Raw genomic sequence first — 27,362 nt, forward strand, 5'->3', positions numbered from 1 at the left:
ATCCCTAAGGACTCCTATTCACTGTTCAATGTAAAAGAATTCATTCCATGCTTTTTTTTTTTTCCATAAAGCAACTTGGGTCTTTTTTTTTTTTTTATTATTATTACACTGATGGATCATAGAAATCTTGTTTGATATCGGGTCTCTATAAGGACTGGGCATGGAAAGGGGGATATATGTGTGTCATATGAAATGTGGCTGAAGTTCAGAGAAATAGGTTTCATTTAATAGCTGAATACTGGATGACCTGACCATTCTTCTCAGCCTCTGGCAGCTCACCCTGTGAGCGATAGAGGATTCGCCTGCATGAACCGAGGAGTAGTTGCTGGCCTCAATGTGATTTTGCAGTGATCTGTGTGCTCTCCGGCTTCCTTCATAACCAACAAATCAATTCCCACTATACGTATTACACACCCCAGTGGCAGAGGCCATTTATTATCCTTTTGATGGTCATACTCTTTGTACATAACCAAGAAAGATTACAGGGGAAGGAGAGAACAGTGGAAATGTGGATGAAGATATTGTACAATGGCCCTGCATCTTAGACTATGCCTTGCATGTGTACGAGAATAAAAGAGAGGTTTGCTTTCAAGAAAATGTTGAAACATGGATGCAGAGTTTTCTTTTGAATGAAATCTATTTCAGAAACAACGAATCGAGAGAGGGTTGTGGATGTAATTCTCCGTCGGTACACCCTTGGATTTCAAGTGCAAATTCGAAATGATTAAGAGAAACGGACTGTCACTGTCATATGAGAATTGTCTGTAAGGCTCTCCTTGATGAGTTTTGTTCACCTGATAAGCTTGTTGATAACTTCTTTTTATTTGGCATCATTTGGCATCAACTAATTCCTTTATTAATTTCTAACTGTGAAGTCTGTAATTGTTCAAACTCTAAATGATGGATTCCAGGTTTTTCCTAATTCTTTGGTTCCCGATGTTCGAGTTACCATTGTTAAATGAACAAGTAAAATCAAATATTGAAGTGTGTTAAGCAGGTACAAAGCAATTGAGAGTTTTGAGTTAGATATAAATGCTCCACGATGATATTTTAGTATTATTTGTCCTAACTCACATGCCCCAGAAACCAATATGTGTATCTGAATGTGAATGGGAAACATTTATCAGTGAAACTAATGGCAAAAGTATGACTTTATAGTGGGTTCTGTGAATAAACACTTAAACTGCTTAGTCATTTGTCTCAATGGGTATGAAAAGAACAGTGGAAATTTTCAAAGGTCAAATAGGCTACCGTCTCTTCTGTTTTGCATCATTTGAGATTTTCTGGTGTTTTGCAAACAACACAATGCCAAATCTGCATTTGATTTTCTCTTCTCTTTGAAGGGGCAAAACAGCAACGGAATAATTAACTGAAGAGGAGCGGGCACAGACTATTTTGCTTTAGGAGGGTAGAAAGTTCTGGGTTTCATTTCACATGATGATAAATGTAGCAAGGTATTCTGGAATCCTCCTATGAGGACTCTGTTACCAATGGTAAACCCAAACCTCTCAGGGGCCTGTTTCCTGTTTAGCTGTTCCTCGTTTGTATAATTGAAAAGCATGCTCACTACAGACTCCGCACGGAGTTCTGGGTTAGATGATGGTCTACATCTTCATGGCAAAATACAGACCCGAACAACAAAGGAACGGTCGATGTCAAATTCAGTGCCTCCTTCGTCCGGTGCAGACCAGAAGGCTAAAGTCTTGGGTTGGAATTCTGAGAACAATATGTTTCTTTTGTTTGTTTGTGTGTTTTGTTTTTTACTTTCTGTTGTCGCCCGTTTGTTCTTTGTTCCCCCAAAGGCTCTTAGTTCTATTATTTATCTTCTCCTTTTCATGGTGCAATTATCATCGTATTTAACAGTCTTCAGAGAGAGATGAGCTTTTGCATATACAATCTTTTGTATCTCTCTATGAATCCCATTTCTTTTATGTTCTCACGCTGCCTCGACTTGTTTTGGTTTTATCATTGTTCCTGAACTACTTCGTATCATACTAGCTTCTTCTTTGGTAAGATGTTTTTAATCCGGACCATTTTTGGTTGAGGAATTTCCCAAATTATTCTAGAAACATATTCTAGAGCAGAATCAGACAGGCTAAGGTTCCAAGACAGGACTTGGAACCTAGTTATTATAAAGATCAATTACTGATTCAACAAAACCAACATTTTATTAAGCTGGTGATGGTATATACCGATGATATTTACTGCTTGAGTTAAATAACATATGCATCTCCTGCTTATATCTCTTTAAAATGAAAGGAATCATATCAACTGCTATATTTCTTAGGCTTGATGGAAGGCCAACCTATTTCAAAGCAGCTCTGGTAAATATTGGAAGAGGGGAAAGAGGGTGAAAGCGTGGATTGAGTATTTACTATTTTGTGATGACAGTGCAGAATCACACTGTTCAAATTGTTTTACATCTGTTAATTTGGTCATTATCCTGACCCTGGCTTATGGGGTACTATCACTACTCCCCTTTTCCATATGAGCAAACTGAGGCATAGATAGGAGTTCTATGTAGACATTGAGGCTTTGGGCATTTGAGTCCAAAGTTTGTATTTCTAGTCGGTAAGCTATGGGAACCCTACTGTGTACTCCCTGCACATTTTCTTGGGATTAGGTGGGGAACAAGTTCTGCCTCGACAGTTATTTTCAAATACTTCTTCATCTTCTTTCCTGCAAAAGCTCTAATTTTATAAACTTTGAAAACATCGTTTTGTCCCAATACCAAACAGAGAGAGGAAACCGAAGCTAAGTCAGAACACCTTGCATGTAATTATTGTACATTTAGTTTCACCTGAAAATGTCAGTATAGTGTTAAAGAATAAAAGACTTTTTAAGTTTCAAATTTTCATTACCATAGTTTTAGTGATATATTAACAATGCATTTCAATTTTTAAAATAAGATAGTTAAGGGACACATGTACTCCAATGTTTACAGCGATGCTTTCGACAATAGCCAAATTATGGAAAGAGCCTACATGTCCATCAACTGATGAATGGATAAAGAAGATGTGGTTTATGTATACAATGGAATACTACTTGGCAATGAGAATGAAATCATGCCATTTGCAGCAACATGGATGGAACTGGAAGGTGTCATGCTAAGTGAAATAAGTCAGTCAGAGAAAGATAATGTATGTTTTCACTCATATGCAGAACTTGAGAAACTTAACAGAAGATCATGGGGGAAGGGAAGGGGAAAAAAATAGTTACAGAGAAGGAGGGAGGCAAACCATAAGAGACTCTTAAATACAGAGAACACACTGAGGGTTGATGAGGGGCGGGTGGCAGAGAGGGAAAAATGGGTGACGGGCATTGAGGAGGGCACTTGTTGGGAGGAGCACTGGGTGTTGTATGAAAGCGATGAACCATGGCAATCCACCCCCAAAACCAAGAGCACACTTTACACACTGTATGTTAGCCAATTTGACAATAAATTATATTAGAATATAAAATAAAATAAGTAAAATAAAATAAAAATAAATAAAATAAGATAGTCAACTTTATATTTTTAATTAAAAAAAAATAAACTATTTTTTGAGAGTGTGGAGGAGGGGTGGAGAAAGTGGGAGACAGAGGATCTGAAACAAGGTCTGTGTGGACAGTGGAGAGCCTGATGCAGGGCTGGAACTCACAAACCTTGAGAATGTGACCTGAGCTGAAATCGAGAGTCGGATACTTAACCACCTGAGCCTCCCAGGCACCCCCGAAATAGTTAAATGTTTAACAGGTTATAACCAAAAATGAAATCTCATTTTAATAAAGAAGGAACACCGTGGGTAGGTGAGATAAGCAGGGATATATTACAGATTTTAAAGATTTTTAAAAATAAGTTTATTCTTGGGGCGCCTGGGTGGCGCAGTCGGTTGAGCGTCCGACTTCAGCCAGGTCACGATCTCGCGGTCCGTGAGTTCGAGCCCCGCGTCAGGCTCTGGGCTGATGGCTCGGAGCCTGGAGCCTGTTTCCGATTCTGTGTCTCCCTCTCTCTGCCCCTCCCCCGTTCATGCTCTGTCTCTCTCTGTCCCAAAAATAAATAAACGTTGAAAAAAAAAATAATAATAAGTTTATTCTTTATAATAGTTCCTTTTCATATTTCTTTTAACATTTTGTATTGTTGTAAAAATACACATAACATAAAAATTTATCATCGCCACCATTTTGAAGTACCGCTCAGCAATGCTAAGTACATTCACATCATCATGCAGCCGATCTCCACAATTTCCTCATCTTGCAGAACTGAAACTATACCATCAACCCCCGCCCCCGACCCCAGACCCTGGAAAACTGCATTCTGCTTTCTATCTTTGTGAATTTGACTATTCTAGCTCCCACACGTAAGTTAGCCCTACAGTATTTGTCTCTTTGTGACTGGCTTGATTCACTTAGCATAATGTCCTCTGGATCGAGCCACGTGGCAGCACGTGCTAGTTTCCTTTCTTTTTAAGGCTGAATAATTCATTGGGTGGACACTTGGGCGGCTTCTGCCTTTTGGCTGTAGTGAATAATGCTATGCACATGGGTGTGCAAATATTGGTGCGAGATTCTGCTTTGCATCCTTTTGGCTACCTACCCAGGAGGGGTATTGCTGGCTCATATGTTAATTCTCATTTTCATTGTTTGAGGGCCTGCCATGCATTCTGTGTTCCCTAGCAAGGCTCCATTTTATGTTCTTACCGACAGGGCACAAGAGTTCCTATTTTTTCACATCCTCATCAACACTTGCTATTTTATGGCCTTCTTTTTCTTTTCCTCCTTTCTTCTTTTTCCTCTTCTTCCTCTTCGTCTTCTTCTCCTCCTTTACCTCCTTCTCCTCCTTCTCCTCCTTCTTCTGCACTTTTTTCTATTTTTGACAGTAGTCGTCCTAATAGGTGTGAGGCGATATCTCACCGTGATTTTGATTTCCATTCCTGGGTGCATGCTTCTTTCCATGTTCCCTGGGGATCCTCCACCAGAGCCGAAAGAAATAGAGATCACTTGAGCCCAAGTGTTTCAGGAATAGTCTCGTTCAATTTTACTTTCACAATGTCTTTATTGTCATTTCAAAATATTTTACTGCTGGTTGTCCTGGAAGCTCAGGATTCATCGTTTCTTTGTAGGTGTTCCTCGGTTGCTGATGGTACTGGATCTAGAGAATTCTTCAAGCACCTTCATTTCGGGATGGTGTCGGCGTTCTCGGAACTTCAACTCGCTGAGTGGCGAAGCCAGGGCTTCTGGTACATCATCCTACTGATGGCATCTCTCTGGTTCCTGAGGCTCTACCTCCATTACCTTAGCCAGTGGCTTTTCCTCCAGGCCATTTCAATTCCTGTTACAAAGTGAGTGCCTTCCCTTGAAAGTTAAAGCAATGCATTTTCGTCTTGATAGGCCAAATGAAAGTACAAAACTCCTCTCCGTCCACGTAGCGCAAGACCTAAAATGCAGCACAGACCCAGGATTTGGAAAGACAAAAAAAATGTCTTTATCTCAGAGCAGCAACGTCTATTGCATTCTCATCTTCTGGGCCTCGATTTACAAATACATAACTGGCACATCGATATTTATTTCAAATTGAACAGAGTCAAGTATGTTCTAATATCTGAGCAGAATCCAAAAAGGAGTTTAGCAACAGTGTTTTATTCTGTTTTGATTTTATCACAGTGACTCTGGCTGAGAGTAGTTTAGAAGTAATGTAAGTATGATTTATCACCTATACGCACAGAGGCAAAGATTGCTTCTTCTGCAAAGTGATTGAATTCAAACAATTACCAAACTCAAGCCCAGGCAGCTTTCCGGGCCATTATACCCTGGAAAAAGATGACACTTTACAGGTTATCTCTCCATAAACATGATTCCATAGATGGTATAGATAAACAAACAGATAGAAATCAATATAAGTAAAATTCATTTTCCCAAATGTAGATGTTCCAGATAAAAGTAAAGATGTGTGTATATTTTCTTTCTTTTTTTTTTTTTTTTTTTTAACATTTATTTATTATTGAGAGACAGAGAGAGACAGCATGAGCAGGGCAGGGGCAAAGAGAGAGGGAGACACAGTATCTGAAGCAGGTTCCAGGCTCTGAGCTGTCAGCACAGAGCCCGGCGCGGGGCTCAAACCCACAAACGCGAGATCATGACCTGAGCCGAAGTTGGATGCTTAACCGACGGAGCCACTCAGGCGCCCTTTTTTCTTTTTAATTCTTTTTAAGATATGTGTATATTTTCAACTTAGAGGACTGCATATAACTTTAAGACACTATGAAAAAGAATATGTGTGTATACTATATACACACAGATGTGGTTTTTTGTCATGTTTTGAAATTAAGTCACAAATACACGAATGCTCTAGAATATGCACATTTACATATAATAAATTACTGTAGCTTCACAGGAGAATTTTTACTTAGCTATTATTTTTCTTCCTTTCTTCTCTTTTTTTTCCCCTCTCTCCCTTTTTCCCTTTCTTCTGTGTGAGGGCTTCCAAAGCAGAAGGGACAAATGTTGTATGCTCGAGCTAGTTGCTTTTTGCTAACGGCTCTTTTACTTCTTCAATTAAAAAAAAATAGCTTTATCTTTATTGGCTGCTAGTAAAATGGGACTGTGAGAAAAATATCTGGGCAGCCTAGTTGATCCGATTTCTTAAGCATCAGAAGACCCAAGATATGATAGGATATTTTGTCTAGATCTGTAGGCTCGAATCCTGCATTAGCTCCACATCAAATGTAGTTGTGAGACAAGACAATAACTACAGCCACAATGAGCATTTCTCCTGCTCTGACTCTCTGTTGGGCCCTCTGCTAAGAAATCTACACACATTACTTCATTTGATATTCACAACTGCATAGGAAGGAAGCATAAAGCTTCCGTCAAAGCAAAGGTCAGGGAGTAGATAAAATGAAGAACTCTTTTTAGTAGAGAGCTGCTAAGTAGGATACACAAGCAGAATTACAAAGGCTGAAATGCAGGGGAGGGAAAATTTAGAGCACGGTGAAGTCTCACTTTGCATGGAAAAAAGGTGCCAAGGCCTGGGTCAGTCTGTACTGGGCCTGCCTTGGATTCAACCCTTAGGTTTTTAGGTTGTGTCACACTGTCCCTTTTAGAACAACTAAGAGATGCCCTATTTTTGTTGTTAGTAGAGCAGCGTTGTTTTGTATTTAAGGGTATATCTAGAGGAATCACAGGAAAACTAGTCACGTACGCTAAAGCTCAGAAGAGTTATTAGACTGATTTGTATTTCTGGTCCCTATCAGAGGTTGACCCATGGCTAGGTACACTGATATATTTTGCATTTCAAATAGCCTACCTGTCAGTATGTGTTACTCGCAGGGCAGTTTTTATAGAATATAGAATGTTCTGTTCAGTGGATAGAACTGATATTCTTTCTATTGTTGCCTATGATACAAGAGCCACGGACAAGCTAGAAATAGCCTTTTACTGGAAAGTGAACTGTTGGGGTGGTACTTTGGGGTAGGGAAAGGTGAAGTTTCCTAACACCCGATTTGGGGGTAGTATTAAGTGTCATTGTTTGTATATTAAAAAAAAGAAAATGTGTCATTTAAAAAATTATTTTGTGTGCCTGGCATCTTGTATAATTTCTCTTGTTTACATGTGTGTGTTTGCTTTGTTCTCCTGCAGATTCCATTTTTCCCCTTTCACGGTTGAGCTTTGCTACCCATCTTCCTCACTTGCCATCAAAGAAGAGTTGCTCGTAGTTGTGGTGGGTCCTTTAATGCTGAATGCAGTGATACTTCCTTTGGTTCTGATCAGATGGGGCTGTCAGCTACTGTTTGCCTCCTGCCCTGATGTCTTGTCAAAATTAATCATTACCATGGGACTATGGACAGTTCTAGACCCATTGGCCGTGTTTATAGTGGATACTGTCCTCGGGGTAAGTCAAGTAAAATAATCGGGATATGAGTTCTTGACATAGAATTTAGCTTCAGTGCATGAATCAGCTGACATGAGAGGTTTCAAGAATCATGAGCAATTCACTATGTATCTTAAATTGAAGTTATTAAGCTTTCCACATCATAAAAAAATTCTGGATGTCTATTATTATCCATTGATGTGCTTTTAGCATCTTAAATGAACATTTGCAAAATAAGCAAGAAATAATGTTGGAGATCAGATCCAAACTAATTTTGGTGCATTTTCAAAAAAAAAAAAAACAAAACCTATTACAGTGAAGTCTTATTTGTAACTTTTTGTTGGTAACTTACTTTTTAGTAGTAAGGATTTTCACTGCCAAACTTTATTTAAAAAGTAATCATACAGTGGTTCCTTCAATTGGTTAGATTATTTATTTGCTTTGTGATCAACGACTCTTCTGTAATAAACACACTCAAGAAGAAGAAGAGCTTTTTAGACAATTCTAGGTAATAAATAAAATATAAAGCCTTCGTCCATAGGCATTTATTTTGACTTTTGTGATGCTAATAAAAGGAAAGGAAATCTGAATTTTAACTAAATTTTTGTATTGTAGATCTGGCTATGAAATATAACCCCAAGCAAGAGAGCGAACGGATACTATAAATAAATCAATATGATCAAATATTCATTTAAAAATTATCTCAATTTATCGAATAATATTCTACAATGGGTATATTTCTCCTATCAGGAAGAAAAAGGAAGATTTCCCGATGGGTTTACATAGGTCGAGACTGTATTCATTGTGCTAAGCAGATCAAAGAGGTGGGGCATTTTGATGGACTCTACTTGTTAAGTGTTTGAAATGTGCTTTTAGAACTAAAGACCAAATTGGTGTTCAAACTGCATCGTGAAGATAGCGTCCTGGGTGCTGTGGTAGACAGCTAGGATGGGCAAAGCCGGTCACGGTTTTATTTCTGTCTCTCAGGTCGCACAATGCTGCAGCAGGTTTTCTCAAGGATCCTGGGCTTGCATCACTTGGGGGTCTTATTAAATGCAAATTCTGATTTGGCAGCTGGAGTGTGGGATTCTGCATTTTAACAGATTCCTAGGCGACACCAGAGATGTCGGCTCCATGGGCCAGACCGCACCGTGACAGGGTGCCGGATGTTTTACTGAGACAGCCTCTCTCCCTTTCCTTTGTTTGCTAGGTGGGGCTTTCACTTCTTCTGGGTTCCTGGGTTGTTCTCAACAAGACCTGGACCTAGGTGCACTGAGTCCCTTGATGGGTTGTTAGGCTTTGTGTGGGCATTCTGCCTGCGTATTTGGCATTAGAATGACCTCTGCTAGAAAGGCTTAGAACCTGCAGATAAGTGCAGTAGTTGACCCTGCGACCATGTAGATCATTTAACATTATTAAAATGAATTAAAATCAATGCACATTGAACCTACCAATGTATCTAGTTTCTGGTCCCACTGCTGAGGATTCGGGGAAGGGCCACATACCAAGGACAGTTGATCAGTGTTTGGAAGGCCCGATTGTTTCCACGTTCAAACCTGCAACTACCCTCTTAAGCCTCAATACCGTCTAACACCTTGATGAGAGGTCCGAAGAGGTTGTGTTTTCAACCCCATCTCTAAGTGTTTCCACCCTGATCGTTGGCTGCATTTCTGATTCTGAGTGGATTGAGCTGGAGCCAGTTGGACTTTGTCCACATTCCCACTTCCCTCAGACCCCAGGTGAGAGACGACGAGACCACACCCTCAAGGTTGGTTGAGCAGGAAGTGTAGAGAAACATGCTGTGGACATTCTGGTAGCATCATGTTCCATGGCATCTCAGAATGCCTTCCAGAGGCCTGAGGTGCGTATTGAGCAGATGGGGTGCCGGTGTGATCCGCGACACCACATGTGAAGCCATTTGGAGAGGATGAGCGGCTATGTCTATGATCTTCTGAGATCTCCTTGTACAGAATGTCTGCAGCCCTCTCAGAATGGCTTTCTGTATTCCAGTCGAGTCCTCTAGAGAGATTAATAGCTGAAGGATCCACTGTATCAAAGGCAGCTGACACAACGAGCAGTCTTAATATACTCTGGGGCCTCTGATGTAATCTATAGGAAAGTAGCCTCCAGCAGGGCCATCTCAGAACCAGTTCAGAGGTCTGTAACCTGATGGAAACTGACTTGGACTCTAATAGATGAGTATGGCACCCATATCCTTCTCCACTTGGAAAGAAAAGCTGAAGGCTCGTTCCCCATCTGCACAATTATTGATTCTCCAATTAGAATCGATCATGCTTCATTGCAGATGACATCTAATTTTTCTGTCTTAAGAAAAAAAAAAAACTTTAAAGCTGCATGTAATGCACAGAGCAGCAACACTGGAGTCTACACATGGACACTCCCAATAATTAAATCTAAATACACTTTTTAACATGCTCTCCAGGGGCGCCTGGGTGGCTCAGTCGGTTGAGCGTCCGACTTCAGCTCAGGTCATGATCTCATGCTTCATGGGTTTGAGCCCCGCGTTGGGCTCTGTGCTGACAGCTCAGAGCCTGGAGCCTGCTTCGGATTCTGTGTCTCCCTCTCTCTCTCTGCCCCTCTTCCGTTCGCGCTTTTTCTCTCTCTCAAAAATAAATAGACGTTAAAGAAATTTTTAAACAAACAAACAAAAAACCAGAAAACAAGCTCTCCAGTGATGGAACAGCGCACCAAGTTTTCGAGGTGCTTCTCTAAAGCAGTGGTTCACAAAACGAGGTCACTGGACCAATGGCATCCGTTTTACCAGGGAACTTAACTGCAGTGCAAATTGAAATGTAAAATCTCAGGCCCTGCACCAAAGCCGTGGAGGCAGAAAGTCTGGGAAGGAGCCCAGCCTCTGAGAAGGGGTTACTGTGTTTTAACAAGTCTTCCAGATGATTCTCATGCTCATTAAATTTAGAGAACTACTGTTCCACATGCCTTCATAATTATCCCAGACTGAATGTCACTCATGAGACTGGAGTTGTCTCGGTTCATACTTCCGGTTCTTTGAGCCCTTCTTTTTAGCAGATAAACCCAGGGATAACTTGTATTGGATCCTGGTAGGCCCGCCAAGAGAGAGGCTACCTTATTTTCCTGATAGGTTTTGTTCTGGATCAATTTTTTTTTTTTTTTTATGGCAATCTAAAAGGAGATGTGGCAGATGCAATGGTTTGAGGCTGAGGCATTGAGTGGCTGTTGATGGTGCTAATAACATTTTGTTAGTCTCTCAGTTTGCTGGTTCATAAGTTGGCAATGAATTCCCAGACCCCCATTGATGATACAACAGTTCCATTGAGTTCATAAATTCTTTCCGTGCCTAAGCCCCAATCTAGATAAAAAGTAGAGGAAGCATTTGCTGTTGAATGTTTTAATTGATCAGCATGTATTTATTGACTATACAATCTCTGCCCGAGATTTTCTCTTTCTTTTAAGTTTATTCATTTATGTGGGGGTGGAGGGGAAAGGGCAGAGGGAGAGAAAGGGAGGGAGAGAGAATTCCAAGCAAGCTCCAAGTTGCCAATGCAGAGCCCACCGCAGGGCTGGAACTCGCAAAACCGTGAGATCCTGACCTGAGCCGAAACCAAGGGTCGGATGCTTAACCGACTGAGCAACCCAGGTGTCCCTCTCTGCGCAGGATTTTAAAAGAAACAGAATAAGTTTGAGGTTGTTTCTGCCCTCCGTATAGATAGTGAGAAAAGAATAGCACATAAGAACCAAGATCAAACAAAAGGTAGAATACAAGTGTCTTCCTTCAGCCAATCATTCTTGAAAATCCATCAGAAATGATCATGGAAGAGCATGGTAATAGAGCGCTTTCCAAGGGAAAATTGGGTTCTGGTCCCACCTCTGCCATTTGTCAGCCAGATGACGTTGGATAAGTCAGTTAACCTCTTCAGTCTTCACCTTCTTCATATGTATCACGAAAAAAGTAATAACACCTACAAATAGTGACACCTACCATACTCGTTGCACAGTGTTGTTGGGGCAGCCAGCTGGAAATGCACTTTGAAAAATGTAAGGCACCTCACATCAAAGATGAAAAGAATGAGGATAAAGATGGTAATGAAATGATACGACTTACGCTCTGTATACAACATCAGGTAGAACAGCCGTGGCCCCAGTGATCCAGGCAGGAACTTACAACCTAACTGGAGAATCACACACAAAGAGGAAGTATGGGCAGTGTGTTCTGAGAGCCTTCTGGTAGGCCTATCATCATTCCCTTATATCCTTTAAATCTTTGTTCAAATGGCGCCTTTTCTGATTGCAGTATTTAATAATACACCCCCATCCCTCCTACACTTTTTTCTGCTTTACGTTTTTCTTTGAGATTCTATCTTCTTATATGCCATATGTATCACTTAATCTTACTTACATGCTTACTATCACTTCCTTCCCCTCTCCCCAACCCCCGACTTAAAAGTAAGCTCCAAAAACAGGGCTTTCGTCCAATTTTATTCACTGTCTTACCTCCAGAGCTTAGTGACACATGATGGGCGTTCACAACAATGTGTGTGGATCAAACGAGTGATCAACATCTATTGATTAAATTATGTTATTGGCATCAAATATATATCTTTTTTTTGTTTGTTTTTTTCAGCAGTGAATACTGCGTCTATTTCTCTTCCTTTAAGAAATAGTAGAAAGATTAGATCTAGAAGAGGAGAGGTATACGGCAACACTTACAGATCTTCTGCCTAAAGTCCAAGTGACGGTTCTGTATTCTGCAAGGTAGACTGAGTAACATGTACAGAATATAAAAATCAAAGTTTTGGCATGACAGTGAAAGAAACGACAGTTGGGAGTCAGAAGATCTGACTTCTAGTCATTGCCCACATGTTAAAGGATGGTAAAGGGAAAATACAGATTAACCTCTCTAGGCTTCTGATTTTATCTATACATATGTGATATGGATTAGTTTTGAACATGCCCTTTTAAGCTATACTTATATAGTTGCCTGTTTCAAAAGTGAAGAAATTCTTCCTCCTTTCTTACATTGAAGAAAACATACCTTATTTACATTTATATTGCATATTACTTCCACCTGATATCAGAGTCATAATTACAGAACATTTATGTTTTATAAAACTCAAAGGTCAAAGATGTCAAATGACAATGTTCTAGGTCCTCAACATTTAATATTGTTTTTAAAGGCCTCATTGCCTTGTATTTATTTCAAACTCAGTAGAGGATATGCTTTTCCTTGTCTCTAATAAGGACTTATTGTTAAATTGACCTAATGTAAACTTTGGTTTCCAAGCTCACATTAAATAGCCTGATAACTTTTTTATAAGTTTCTAAAATAAGCCATCTATTTTATGCATAGCACAAATTAAATTCCTTTCAAATCTGCTTCAGAGAGAAAGGGATCTTTCCACCATCATATTTAATTTCTTCATATCTTGTGCTCATTAAATTCAGAAGTTAATAGTACATAAATAATATATGGCTTTCACTTTATGAATTGCATGTAGAGTGTACACATTTAAAAGCTTATAGGGAAAATGAGGAGAAAAAAAAAAACCCTAGCAAACCAGCCATGAAAGCCAAGGGGTTTTCTTTTCCTTTACAGCTGAAGATCTGGTGGTCTTTACTACCCTGAAAATTCAATTTAAAAACAAATTGTGGTATCATATGGTTTTTTTGTGTATAAAATTAATCTCGCTTGATGATCAGTGTTTCCATCCTAATTTTTTTTTTGATTTGTATTTTTTTCCCTCAGCGGCTTACACAGAATGGGGAGACTCCCGTAGCTGACGCAGCAAAGCTGTACTGGGTGTTTGTAAGAACCATGCAGTCGGGAATTCTCGGTGTCATGCTCACAGTGCTAATTTACATCCTCCTGTTCATCATTTCTTCTTTGATTTTATATTTGTACTGTCTCAGGTAAGGTGCTTCAATCTTTTTTGGGTCTTTAGAGTGTTCAGTCTTGTTCTGCAGTCAGGCTGTGAGACTATGGTTGAAGAAGAGAAGTTAGAATCACATCTACCCATCTAAGATAGAAATGTCCTTGTTTGTAGCAACTGTCATGAAAATCAGCTGAGAAATTGACTTTTGGGGGAAGATTTCTCCATAATGGAGAGATCACATTTTTCTGCAAATCATTATACTTAGCGCTTCCAACTAGGGGCCAACAAGAAACAAAGAGTAATCCTGTGATACCCAAAATATTCTGGTAAGTTTCCTGGGCAGCTCATGTAAAATTCTTTTTTTCTCCCCCTTCCAACCCACTCTCTTTCCAGTCTTCCTGCCCCCGCCAGAATCACCAATAGAAGAATCATCCTGCAGCTTTTATCCTGAATGTCATAGGGTCTTGCTTTCCAGTTTGCTCATTTGGCAAGAAATGTATGTGAATGAAAAAAGATGAGAAAAGCAACAAATTTGAGGCAGCACGAAAAGGGCCAGGAACACATTTCACTCTGTTGATGGTGTCCTTTGTTGTGTAGAAGCTTTCAAGTTGGAAATAGTCCCACTTACTCAATTTTGCCTTAGTTGCCTGTATTTTCAAAAGCTATTTTCATATCCGTGTAATCGTTGTCAAACACAATGTCATGAAGCTGGGTATCCATTTGCATGTGGATATCCAGTTTTCTCAGCACCATTTGTTGAAAAGACCATCCATTACCCACTGTATATTCTTGGCATCCTTGTTGAAGATTGGTTGACTGTATATGCGTGGATTTATTTCTGGGATCTTTAGTCTGTTCTATTGGTCTAAATGTCTGTATTTATGCCATTACCACACTGTCTTAATTACTGTATCTTTGTAACATAATCCAGCAACTCCACTTCTAGAGATTTATCCAAAAGAAATACAATCAGGATCCCAAAGAGATATTAGCACTCCCATGTTCATTGCAGCATTATCCACAATTGCCAAGATTGAAAAACAGCCTAAATGTTCAACAGCAGATGAATGGATAAAGAAAATATTGTGGAGGGGGGCCTGGGTGGCTCGGTCAGCTGAGTGTCTGACTTCAGCTCAGGTCACGATTTCATGGTTCATGGGTTCGAGCCCCACGTCAGGCTCTGTGCTGACAGTTTGCTCAGAGCCTGGAGCCTGCTTTGGCTTCTGTGTCTCTTTCTCTCTTGCTCCTTCCCCACTTGCGCTTTGTCTCTCAAAAATAAATAAATGTTAAAAAAATAAGAAAAAAAGAAAATGTTGTGGACACACACAATGGAATATTATTCAGTTTTGGAAAAGAAGGACGTCTTGCAATATGTGACAATATGGAAGAACCTTGAGAACATTATGCTAAATGAAATAAGCCAGTCACAGGAAGACAAATACTACATGATTCTACTTATATGAAGCATCTAAAATAGTCAAAGTCATAGAAGCATAGAGTGGAATGGTGATTGTTAGGGTCTAATGGGGAGGGGGAAATAGAGATTTGCTTTAGAGCAGACATAAAGTTTCACTTACGCAAGATGATTTAGTTTTGAGATCTGCTGTACCACATCATGCCTATAATTAACAATACTCTATTATACACTTAAAGATTATTAAGAGAGTATATTTCATGTTAAGTGTTCTTACCATAATTAACAAAGAAAAAAGTGCTAGGAGGAGGTCAACACAAGTGTCTCTGAGAGCATACATAGAACAAAGGAACCAAGACAGGTCTGGAAGAGGATTGGGGCAGAAACCAAAGACATAAGTGGAAATATAACCCTTGAGTAATTTTCAGAGGTTTCATATAATTTGGCTGGAGAAAAACAGAAGAAAACACATGCACAGGCAAAGGAAAGATGTGTGAACCCACGTGATCATGAGAAAGTATGATGTATTTGGCCACACCAAAGTTTTTTAATATGGCTGGAGTACAAGATAAGGGACGATGGCAGTTGGCTGAGATAAGATTAGAAATGTAGTCAGGGACTAGATGATAAAATTATTGAATATCAGGGTGCCTGGGTGGCGCCCAGTCAGTGGAGCATCCAACTCTTGATTTTGGCTCTGGTCACGATCCCAGGGTTGTGAGAACGAGCCCTGCATTGGACTCTGCATAGGCCCTGAGTCAGGCCCTGTGTTGAGCATGGAGCCTACTTAAGATTCTCTCTCTCTCTCTCTCTCTCTCTCTCTCTCTCTTCCCCCATCTGCCCCTTTCCTGCATGCTCTCTCTCTCTCAAAAAAAAGTATTAAATATCATGTTGTGGAGTTTGAATTTGTTCTAATGGTAAGGTGAAAAGAATGGAAGATTTTAAATAACTTTAATTTTAGGGCAATAACTCTACTAGGAGAAAGGAAAGTGGATTTAATAGTGGTCAGATTGAACTAAGGGAAATCTAATGAGAAAGCCGTGAGTATCAAGAGCCTTAACTAAAGAGAATGACATGGGAAGTGGACTGTTGTGGCATATTGAAGAAATAGGTGACACACAATAGAACCTTTGGCCTTGTTGGAAGTTGAAGATGAAGGAAAGGATGGCATTTAGCATAACCTTAGGTTTTGGAGTTGGGTAGAAAGGTGGATGTTGGTAGCATTCTCAGAGACAAAGATTACAGAGAGTAAACATTTGGAGGAGGTAGACCGTGAGTTCAATTTTTATTCATATTGACCTTAAGGTATCTTGGATATTGTCAAGGGAAAAAAAAAAAAACATCATAAGAAGTCAGATCGATGAGTGTAGAGCTCAGGGAAAACAATAATGACCGTGAATTCATGTGGAGGACGTCTTGAGTGTCATTGCTTGTAAGGTAGATGCTTGATTGCAGTAGGCTGAGTGAAGAATAAGGACACAGAGTCAGGATTTGCTAACTATGTTTGTTTGTTTGTTTTATTTTTAATACAAAGCTATGCTGTAAATGGAAAATGTGGAAAATGGTCGGAAAAAGATATTTTTTTTATAAAAGAATAGTTTTTAACATGGATGTGGTCTGAATATATTTATATGCATATATGAAAATTCTACAAGGAGGAAAAATATTGCAAATGCTTAAGCAAGGGAGAGTGACTGAGTGAGGAAGTCTCTGAAGACAGGAGGTTGAGCACATATGGAGACAAACCCGGGACTTTAGGAAATGAATCTTGTCACTCAATGTGAAAAGGGAAGAGATAAGGGTGAATGCAATGGCATGGGGGTTCCTGGCAGGGCGCTGAAGGAATTCACATATGATAGCCATTATAATTTTCTGTGAAATGGGAGATGAGCACACCCCTCCATTCTTCCCTTCTTAGATCAACAACATAGCTGCCTTAAAGTTGTACGTCCCTGGGGAAGGGAAGAAAGTCTTCCCTGATCATTCAGTTTCCATTTGACTACGAACTTGTCCTATGGCCCCAGGCAAGGATGTTCATTTGCTAGATTTCTGGCATTTTCTTGTGTAACTTGGTAAGGATGACACATATGTGTAGCTATTACAAGAGGCTCCACACGAAGCATTACTCTATTATTTAAAATGACTAGGGTCTCCTAAAGAAGTTGAAGAAATCAAATTGTGTATCATACAGTTTAGACTTTCATAGGATTAAAAACTTATCAGATAATGTTATGTACCATTTATTACCGTATCAGTATACTCTTCTCACTTATAGGAAGGTGGATGTTTACAACCAAGCATTTCTTTGTCCAAGGTTCACATTAAAAAAAAATTTTTTTTAATGTTTATTTGTTTTTGAAGGGGAGAGACAGACAGAGCGTGAGGTGGGGAGGGGCAGAGAGAGAGGGAGACACAGGATCTGAAGCGGGCTCCAGGCTCTGAGCTGTCAGCCCAGAGCCTGACGTGGGGCTTGAACTCACGTAAGGTTCACATTGTTATTATCAAGATTGCTTGTGAAGTATGGAAAAATAAGCATAGAATGTATGCACTAAATAGCTAGGATTTAATATTTTGCTGCCTCAGACCAAGAGTTGTTTGCTTTAAAATAAAACAGAAGGGTTAGCCCCTGGGAACATGTGTGTAGGAAGGGTGGGAAGCCCTGTGATGGATGGATAAATGATTAGGGAAAAACAAAGGTAAACGAAGTGTATGGACATCATAGAGAATGAGCCTGAAAAAGTCCAGGAGGAATAAACAAGTTTTATTCACTCTCTCGACCTTAGGCCCCTCACTGCCTTCCATGCCGATCCTATTCTATCAGAACCAGGCATGCTCGGTAACCCCCAGGTTTTGCTTGTGTTTAGAAGCAGGTGCCCTCAAAATATCTCTACATGGTGATAGAGATAACAGTAATCTCCTACAGGGAAAATACCTGTATTTTTCGTAGGCATAAAGTCGCTCTTACACGTCAGCTGAAAGAGCTCTCTTTACTGATGTTTGCACAACGTCTCTCTCTAAAACGCTAAATAGCTGAGTGGCGCTGTTCATCTACACAGCAAGCACTGCCACCAGTGGAGGCATCTGGTCAATGAAGCAGGGTTTGCTGTGGCCTAAAAGTAGACAAAATGACACGAAATCACAAGAACTCATCTTGTGCCAGTCTGGATTTGTGCATGTTGACTGATGTAGGTTAGCATTCTTTTTTTTTTTTTTTAATTTTTTTTTTAACGTTTATTTATTTTTGAGACAGAGAGAGACAGAGCATGAACAGGGGAGGGGCATAGAGAGAGAGGGAGACACAGAATCAGAAGCAGGGTCCAGGCTCTGAGCCATCAGCCCAGAGCCCGACGCGGGGCTCGAACTCACAGACTGTGAGATCGTGACCTGAGCTGAAGTCGGACGCTTAACCGACTGAGCCACCCAGGCACCCCTGTAGGTTAGCATTCTTCATCCAAATATTAAGGCAATGATCCTAAATCTTCTGGGCTTTTGGATCAGTCCTGTCAAAACATGCGATAACGTGGCTAGTATTACAGGAACATAGAGCAGATCAAGTCTGTTGCGTAGGCTGTGAACGGAGAATTTTGTCTAGCTCTGTAGACGCTCTACATTATAAATGTAGAGTAAATGTAGAGGCTCTAGATTGGACCCTATTGAGTTTGGCTGATTGGATCTTATTCCTCCAAGAGCCTGAGTAATTTATTGCTGAAGGGGTTCTACTAGAAAATTCTCACTCGTCATAGTTCTAGTGGGAGAGTTGACCTGTACGAGGACGTTCTGGACATGAGTGTGGTTATTTGAACTGGATTTTATAACTATAAAAAAGCATTAATCTTTTTAAGTTATTTTTTCCTTATTATAGGAAGACTGTGTTATTTAGGAAAAAAATTGACACTACAGAAGAGAATCAAAACATAAATTTTAAAAACACCAATAATGTCACCATCTAGACAAAGTGGTGTTAATCTTTTGGCAAATTTATTTCAATTTTTTCCCCATATATATTGATTTCTACAAAGCTGAAGTTATTCTGTAAGAATAATTACATATGTTGATTTTAACCTTAATATTCTATGATAAATATTTTCATATTCTTTACTTACCTCATGAACATTTAATGCCCACACATTTTTTATAGCATATAAGCAGTATAAAATATTTAAATATTTATTTATTCCTGGACAACAGATTGTTTCTCATTTTTTCTTTTGCATCTTATGAATAATTCTGATGAACATCTTAAGACTCAGGGTCTTGTTCACATTTTAGATTATTCTTTGAAGAGTGTCCTAGAGACCCAGAAACACTCTTCCAGACAGTACGATGTTTATAAGACACTTGATAACGTTTCAAAATTGTTTTTTAGAGACTTTGTATGCATTTATACATGCCAGAAGCACATGGGGATCTTACCAAATCACATTCACATCATGTGTTAACTTTTTTTAACCTAATAGAAGAAATGGGATCTCATCTTTTTCTACATATGCTCTCCTTTGTTTCCAGTTACTAAATATTCTTAGTAGGCTTAACGCTCAGTTGTATTTTTTCTTTGTGAATTGCCTTTTAAATGTCCCTTTGCCTCTGCCTTTCTTTCTAAAGAGTATCCAAATGTTTTCTTTACTGAGTTATATGAGTTTTATACATATGACACAATTAACTCTTTTGTCATATTTTAACATATTTAACACATTTTAGCATATTTTAATTCTCCATTTGACAATTAACTTTTAAATGTATTTTTGATAGTTTAGAAAAATAGCTATTATAATTAATATGCAGTAGAGCCTTTTGATCATTATTAGACTTATCTAAATGTATCTTAAGTTAAAAGAATCCTTCCTCATTCAGAAATTCTGTAACTATTTACTTCTATTTTTGTAAAATTTGTATTTTGTTCATTGAACCCCTTACCATAAGCCATGTAGAGTTCATTTGATACAGATAGTGTCAAGATTTAAACAAGACACCTTTTATTTTATTTTACTGGTCTTTTCTATAAGTTGGTATTGTCTCTAATTAGCTGTTGTGCTATTTTGTTTTACTTTGAGAAATTTTAATTGTCAGCTTCTGTTTCCAGTGTGATAAATGGAGCTCCTCCTTGGTAGAGCCTCTTTAAAAAATTTTACATTAAAAATGTTTATTTATTTTGAGAAAAAGAGAGTGGGAGGAGGGACAGAGAGAGGAGAGGGAGAGAATCGCAATCAGGCTCCCAGCTGTCAGTGCAGAGCCTGACGTGGGGCTCGAACTCATGAACTGTGAGATCATGACCTGAGTCATAATCAAGAGTTGGACGCTCAACTGACTGAGCCACCAAGCGCCCCTAAAAAATTTACATTTTGACAAACTTTAGATGGCCATCTTATAGGCATTGGCATGACGAAAAACTGACGACCATCTACACCTCACAGGGTGTTTGCTTCATTTGCATCACTGTGGGTCCCACATAACCCTTCTGAGGAAAGCCTTTGTTGATATTATATGGATCCCTCTCCTCTAAATCCCTTATTGGAGTCATCCAGAAGACCTACAGGCTGCTTACATATTTGTTTATAACGTTCAGAGAATGAGAAATCACAATTTAAATGTCAGATTTGTTTAAGCTTTTATATTCTTGGGAGCTGTACACAAATCGGAAAGACTGGTACTCAAGTTAATTAGTTTTTGGGGTGTGGATGTGTCTTCCTAATTATTGACTTAATAGTTCCAAATAGCCTGATAAATTTTAGCTGCGGACACTTATTACTTAGGAAAATTAATTTGGATGAAAATAATTTAAAGGTAGGTTTTGATGAGGATATTATGAGCATATTCATTGCTTAGGGAATACATATAAGATAATCAAAGATTTTCCACTTTCCGAATCAATCTTCTTTAAAATAAAAGCAAAATATTATTTATCATGTAGGGAAAAAATTCTAAAAACTCTCTAACTACTGTAGAGCTAAACAATTTTCATACCTCCTGAACTTGCCACCTCGTGACGGGCACTCAGTGCCCTGCTTGTCTAGGAATATATCTATTTAAACTTTTTTTTTAATTTTTTTTTTTTTTCAACGTTTATTTATTTTGGGGACAGAGAGAGACAGAGCATGAACGGGGGAGGGGCAGAGAGAGAGGGAGACACAGACTCGGAAACAGGCTCCAGGCTCCGAGCCATCAGCCCAGAGCCCGACGCGGGGCTCGAACTCACGGACCGCGAGATCGTGACCTGGCCGAAGTCGGACGCTCAACCGACTGCGCCACCCAGGCGCCCCGGAATATATCTATTTAAAAGATTTGGACGCTACATTGTGTCAGCTCCAGCAAAGTGAATGATTATAACCAAATTAGTTCATTGCTGTGGGTCCAGATAATTCATTGATCGTTCGTTATTCAAAAGCCCATCAGTGTCCCCACTCTGTGCCTTAGGCCCTAAGCTCCTTGGTGTGGGCAGCCGAGTTCCTGCTATATGCTGATTCCCCTTCTGTCTTTTCTTCAGCAAGTAGAAGGATCTATTTCTACCCCAACTAACCCCATCTGTAGCTGCAAGAAGCTGGGTCGGAGATAAACTGAACATTTCTTGACGTAATGTTCTCTTGTAGATCTATAATAAAAGTGGCTCAGTTAAATCTAAATCATTCATCAGTCACTTGATAAATTGGCTTTTGGTAAATTGGCCTTCTTCTGATACCTCTAAGATAAAAGAAACTAAAATAGTCTACCACAATTTTTATTTTCATCCCGAACTCACAGGAAACTGGGTATATGAGTCTTGACCAATGGCAAGCAGGTGTCAAAAAGGTATGTGTACCTGGGTAAAGTGACAATGTACACACTCTCTTTTTGGCACAGTCCATATCTCTGGCATGGGCTTCTTTTGGGCCACTGGAATGAGAAATGTCCTTTCCTCCTTCTATGTAAGTATCTCCATCTGATAGTGCAGGTCACGTGCATGAACCGGCGTCAGTCCCTACTTCTCTCTGTGATATCCTGTATAATCCATAAAACTCTCTGTGAAGGATTTTTATCTTAACTTATCACTAAAATCATTGAACAAACAAGTGATCAAACACAAAGAACAACTGTTTTGCTTTGCTTCTACAAAATAATGAGGATTACATGTGCATCAAATGGCAGGTTACACTCACAAACCATGTATCTAAAATGTTACATAAGTAGGTCAGAATAAAAAAGAAATATAGTGGCAAAATGACATGGAACTCTGGACTGCAAAGGGCAAAGGTGTTGATTGTAGAATTCACCATTGTCTTCTCTGTACCCAGAAAAGTGTTTAGAACACAATAGACACCCAACAAATATTGGTTGCAATGAAAACACGAATAAATGAATGCATTTTTTTAATATTGAAGACATACCCCTTTCAATAAAATATGGTTCACAGACTGTAAGTTCAAATGACTCTAGTCCCCAACTGCTTTTCATTTTTAACTCTTCCCTGGAATATAATGAGGGGGTGTGAAAAAGACATACACACAGCTCTCAGGTGTGTTAATTTGACTTATCCAAGTGATAAAAAGAATAGATTTTAAATCTGAATTCTCTGGCAACATCCAACTTCAAAAAATCACAGCGCAATGTGCAAAGAGGAGTCGAAAAGGAGTCGCAATGGTGCCCACAGCAGAGTAAATGAGAAGAGTTTATAGGCATTGTATGCAAAAAGTCCAGAGGACTGGGGCGCCTGGGTGGCGCAGTCGGTTAAGCGTCCGACTTCAGCCAGGTCACGATCTCGCGGTCCGGGAGTTCGAGCCCCGCGTCGGGCTCTGGGCTGATGGCTCAGAGCCTGGAGCCTGTTTCCAATTCTGTGTTTCCCTCTCTCTCTGCCCCTCTGCCGTTCATGCTCTGTCTCTCTCTGTCCCAAAAATAAATAAACGTTGAAAAAAAAATTAAAAAAAAAAAAAAAGTCCAGAGGACCCAGGGGAGGGCTGAACCTGTCATAGACACAGAGTGCTTTGTAACTCCCTGCTTGCCGGTTCTCAGCTATGATTTGGTGTCTCCAAAGCTCAATTCCATTTGGCTCAATCTTCGTTCTCTACCACTCTCTCCAACTCATTTTTTCTCTTTATTCATCTGGTGAGTAGGTTCATATGAGGCTTGCTTAGATGCTCAGAACTGCGGATGGATTCTTAGTGATTTTGGTCACATTTGTAAGGGAGCCATCGTTCTGCAAGGACACAAATGGTTGAAGGTGCCTCAGCCTTTAGTCTGACTTAAGCGCTTGAGCAGCATTTTTTTTTTTTTTGTCATTAATAGTGATCTTGAGTCAGGACCTCTCACCAGCCCTGTGCTTTCCCAGTGGTCAAGGCCACACAGCTGAATTTGATTTGAGAAAATGCCACTGCAGTTCTTCTGGTTCACCCCACTCTTTAAACTTTGGGTTTTCCTGTAAAAATGATCTGCCTACAGTAGCACCCGGGTGGCTTAGTGGGTTGAGCGTCCAACTTCAGCTCAGGTCATGATCTCATGGTTTGTGAGTTCGAGCCCCGTGTCAGGCTTGCTGCTGTCAGTGCAGAGCCCGCTTCGGATCCTCCGTCCCCCTCTCTTTGCCCCCGCCCCCCGCCGGCGCTGTCTCAAAAATAAATCAACATTAAAAAATAATTGATCTGCCTGCATCACCTGAGTCAGCACCCTCACGGGAATAGAAGACAATATGAACTGGACCTTGTGGTCATTAGAATGAACCACTGAACCAGCAAGAATAGAATTCTAACTCTAATATATAGTGAAAAATTCAGGACCTGCTAACATCGTTTCCTTTTCAAACTTGAGGAAACCAAGCCTTAGCGACTTTACGTAATTTGCCTAAGGCTGCACAGGAGGCCAGTAGCTCAACTGATGTCCACACGCAGCCTTCAGACATCCGGAACCTGCAGTACTAATTGTCCCTCATATTTCTTACTTTTTCTACACAATGAGATGACTTAAATTTCATATTTGTGGTTAATTTTCACCTAATGAATGAATACGATGTTGTGGTCTGATACCTGGATTGAAGACTGTTGGGCCTGGCTTGAATCGTGGCTTGTGTGTGTGTCTTTGGCAAGGGTTTTACCTCTAGGATTCTTTAAAATGTGGACAGTAAATAAAGAGTAAAACTTTGTTTTTTAGAGTCCACATATGAGTGAAATCGTGTGATGTGTCTTTCTCAGTCTGACTTATTTCACTTAACATCATAGCCTCTAGATCCATCCATGTTGTTGCAGAGGCATGATTTAGTCCTTTATTTTATGGCTGGGTAACATACACACCCACCCACACATACACCACACTTTTTTTTCCTTCCATTCACCTATGGGTGGACCCTTATGTTGCTTTCATATCTTGGCCATTGCAAATAATGCTGCAGTAAACATAGGGGCACATGTATCTTATCAAATTAGTGTTTTCATTTTCTTCGGGTAAATATGCAGTAGTGGAATTATAGGATCAACCAAATAAATTAATAAACAACAACAACAAAAACCAGAATTAGACCTGTAAGTACAGGGAAATAAACTGATGGTTGTCAGAGGGAAGGGGTTGGCAGGATGGGCAAAATGGGTGAACAGGAGTAAGAGACACAGACTTCCTGTTATGGAAGGAATAAGTCCTGGGAATAAAGGGCACAGCACAGGGAATATAGTCAATAATATTGTAACAATGTTGCATGGTGACAAATGGTGGCTACACTTGTGGTGAGTGTAGCATAAAATATAAAGAAGTCGAGGGGCTCCTGGGTGGCTCAGTCGGTTAAGCGTCCAACTTCGGTCCAGGTCATAATTTGGGTCATAATTTCACGGTTGGTGGGTTTGAGCCCCACATCGGGCTCTGTGCTGACAGCTCAGAGCCTGGAGCCTGCTTCAGATTCTGTGTCTCCCTCTCTGTCCGCCCCTCCCCTGCTCCCACTCTGTGTCTCTTTCTCTCAAACATAAATAAACATTAAAAATTTAAAAAAAAAGTAAAGAAGTTAAATCTCTATATTGTACACCTGAAACTAAGGTAACATTTTGTGACATCCATACTCAATTTTTTTTCTTTAGAAAAAAAGAGTAAAACTTTGATCTGCTCCTTGGGAGTGACTTAATTGATTTAAATAGTATATTTCTAACAGATTTGTAATTTAGGCAGCTCAGTTTAGTTCTAAAATTCAGTTCTTTCAAGATATACATGAATTTAGTCAAACAATTTAGAACTTTCAATTAACTTTGACAATTCCACATATATATATGTCAATAGGACTTCAAAACTGACATTCTGAAAAGAAATTCATTGTTTTCTACTCCAAATCACTTCATCTAGGGTTCCCTGTCTCAGTAAATGACAAGATCACCAATCCAATTCTGAGAAAGAAAGAAAGAAGAAAGAGAAAGAAAGAAAGAAAGGAAGAAAGAAAGAAAGAGAGAAAGAAGGAGGGAGGAAAGGAAGGAGGAAGGAACTCGGGGTCTGTCCTCAAACTCTTCCTCTCTCTCACCCTCCACTCATCCTCTCTAGGTTCTGACAATTCCTTAAGTCTTGAACTTGTCCATCGTGTTCTATCTATAGGCTCCTTCTTCTCCAATATGCCCTGATCTCTCCCTTGACTTACCATAACATTAGTCTCTTTGACTAGTCTCTTTATATTCCTTTTTGTGCCTTTTAATCTATTCTCTTCATTAGAACCAGAATGATTTTTAATTAAAAAATATTATATCAAGGCTTGCCTTAAATCCACATAATGGCTGCCTATTGTTATCACAATAAGAGCTCTCTTGACCTGGGCCCTGCCTTCCCTATGTTACACTACCCTAATACTCTGTACTTTGTTCATCACTCTGCCATCTTCTTGCAGCTTTCAGGGCCCCACACAGGGTCCTCTCCACCCACTTCCTGGGATACATCCCTACCCCCTTCCTTACTGCTTGCACTTACCAAGTATTTGATGTTTGGTAGGCATATGTGAATGTTTGTTGATTAAGGTAGTAAATTAATGAGGAGTGAATGAAGAGGATGATTGTCCCCTTAAAAACATGAGACCACTCATATTTTGAAGGTTATAGAACTCATAAACCCGTGATAGAGCTATCTCTGGAAATGGGGGTGGAGGGGGGTTGACGACTTCCCATTGTGTGCACATTTTCATTTTCTAAATTTCTTTTCTCTTTTTCTAAAAGTATTTTCCCCTTTTCTATTTTCTCTTTTTTTATTCTTTTTTTGTATTTCTCTTTTTCTCTATTTAGTATGATTTCAAACCAAAGCCATTTGAATTTCAATTAATGTTAACAGAATGGTGAGCATTCGAGTGTTTCCAGAAAGCCAACAAAAGCTTCCTCCATACATGTAAAAACTTTAATGTCATACACCTCATTTAAAATATTCAACAAGTCTCCTAAAGAATATGTGAGCCGGGGCACCTGGGTGGGTCAGTTGGTTCAGCATCCAACTCTTGATTTCGGCTCAGGTCATGATCACAGGGTTCTTGGGATCAAGCTGTGCATTGTGCTCTGCATTGAAAATGCCAACCGTGTTTGGGATTCTCTCTTCCTCTCTGTCTGACCCTCCCCCACCTTCTCTCTCTCTCTCTCTCTCTTTCTTTCAAAATGAATAAATAAACATTTATAAAAAAGAATATGTGAAATCTGTTCATATATTCTTTTTTATAATTAAAAGAATAAGAATAAATTTTGGCAAGCATATGCTATTCAGAGCTATACCTGAAGCATTCTAATGTACTTACACCAGTAGAAAAGTAGTTTTATGAGTAAATTGACTACAGTATTTATAAAGCCATACTGCTGAACTCATTTGTAACTTTTGGAGTTAAAAGGAAGCAATCATATTTGATTCTTTTAAATTATATATATATATATATATATATATATATATATATATACACACACATATACTTATATATGTATACACACACACACACACATACATATATGTATTTTCTTTTAGAGCTGGTTTAAGTTACAGACTCCATCCTTTTTCATGACCCTTAAAATACTACATTAGCTAAATGTTCACACTTGTCCTTTTTAGCTTTAAAAGAAATGTCACATCCTAGGTTTCTGTAAATGACCCACATTCAGATGTGAACCAAACATAATAGCTTCTGCCATTCACCAGGCAATGAATTGCTTCAAATGTAGGACACAGGGCAGAGGACTTTGTAAATTACTTTGTTTCATTGGCCATCATCAGAACCTGTGGCATAATATGTGACCTATTTCTATAAACAATAATGCCTAAGGCTTTATGGACAGGTGGAATA

The 27,362-nt window shown here is 39.4% G+C and overlaps 1 protein-coding gene across 1 annotated transcript; it reads left to right on the forward strand.

The window, feature by feature from the left end:
• The first annotated feature begins 1,559 nt into the window (after positions 1-1,559).
• Positions 1,560-24,012, forward strand: LOC147580780 (uncharacterized). The gene is made up of 7 exons (XM_086708373.1): positions 1,560-1,707; positions 4,241-4,340; positions 5,103-5,321; positions 7,618-7,870; positions 13,593-13,756; positions 17,917-17,969; positions 23,903-24,012. The coding sequence occupies exons 1-7, from the start codon at positions 1,560-1,562 to the stop codon at positions 24,010-24,012; spliced, it is 1,047 nt and encodes a 348-aa protein (XP_086564499.1).
• The last annotated feature ends 3,350 nt before the right edge of the window (positions 24,013-27,362 follow it).

Source organism: Puma concolor, chromosome B2, assembly GCF_028749965.1.
Source record: "Puma concolor isolate L17-30 chromosome B2, mPumCon1.1.hap2, whole genome shotgun sequence".
Lineage (NCBI taxonomy): Eukaryota > Metazoa > Chordata > Mammalia > Carnivora > Felidae > Puma > Puma concolor.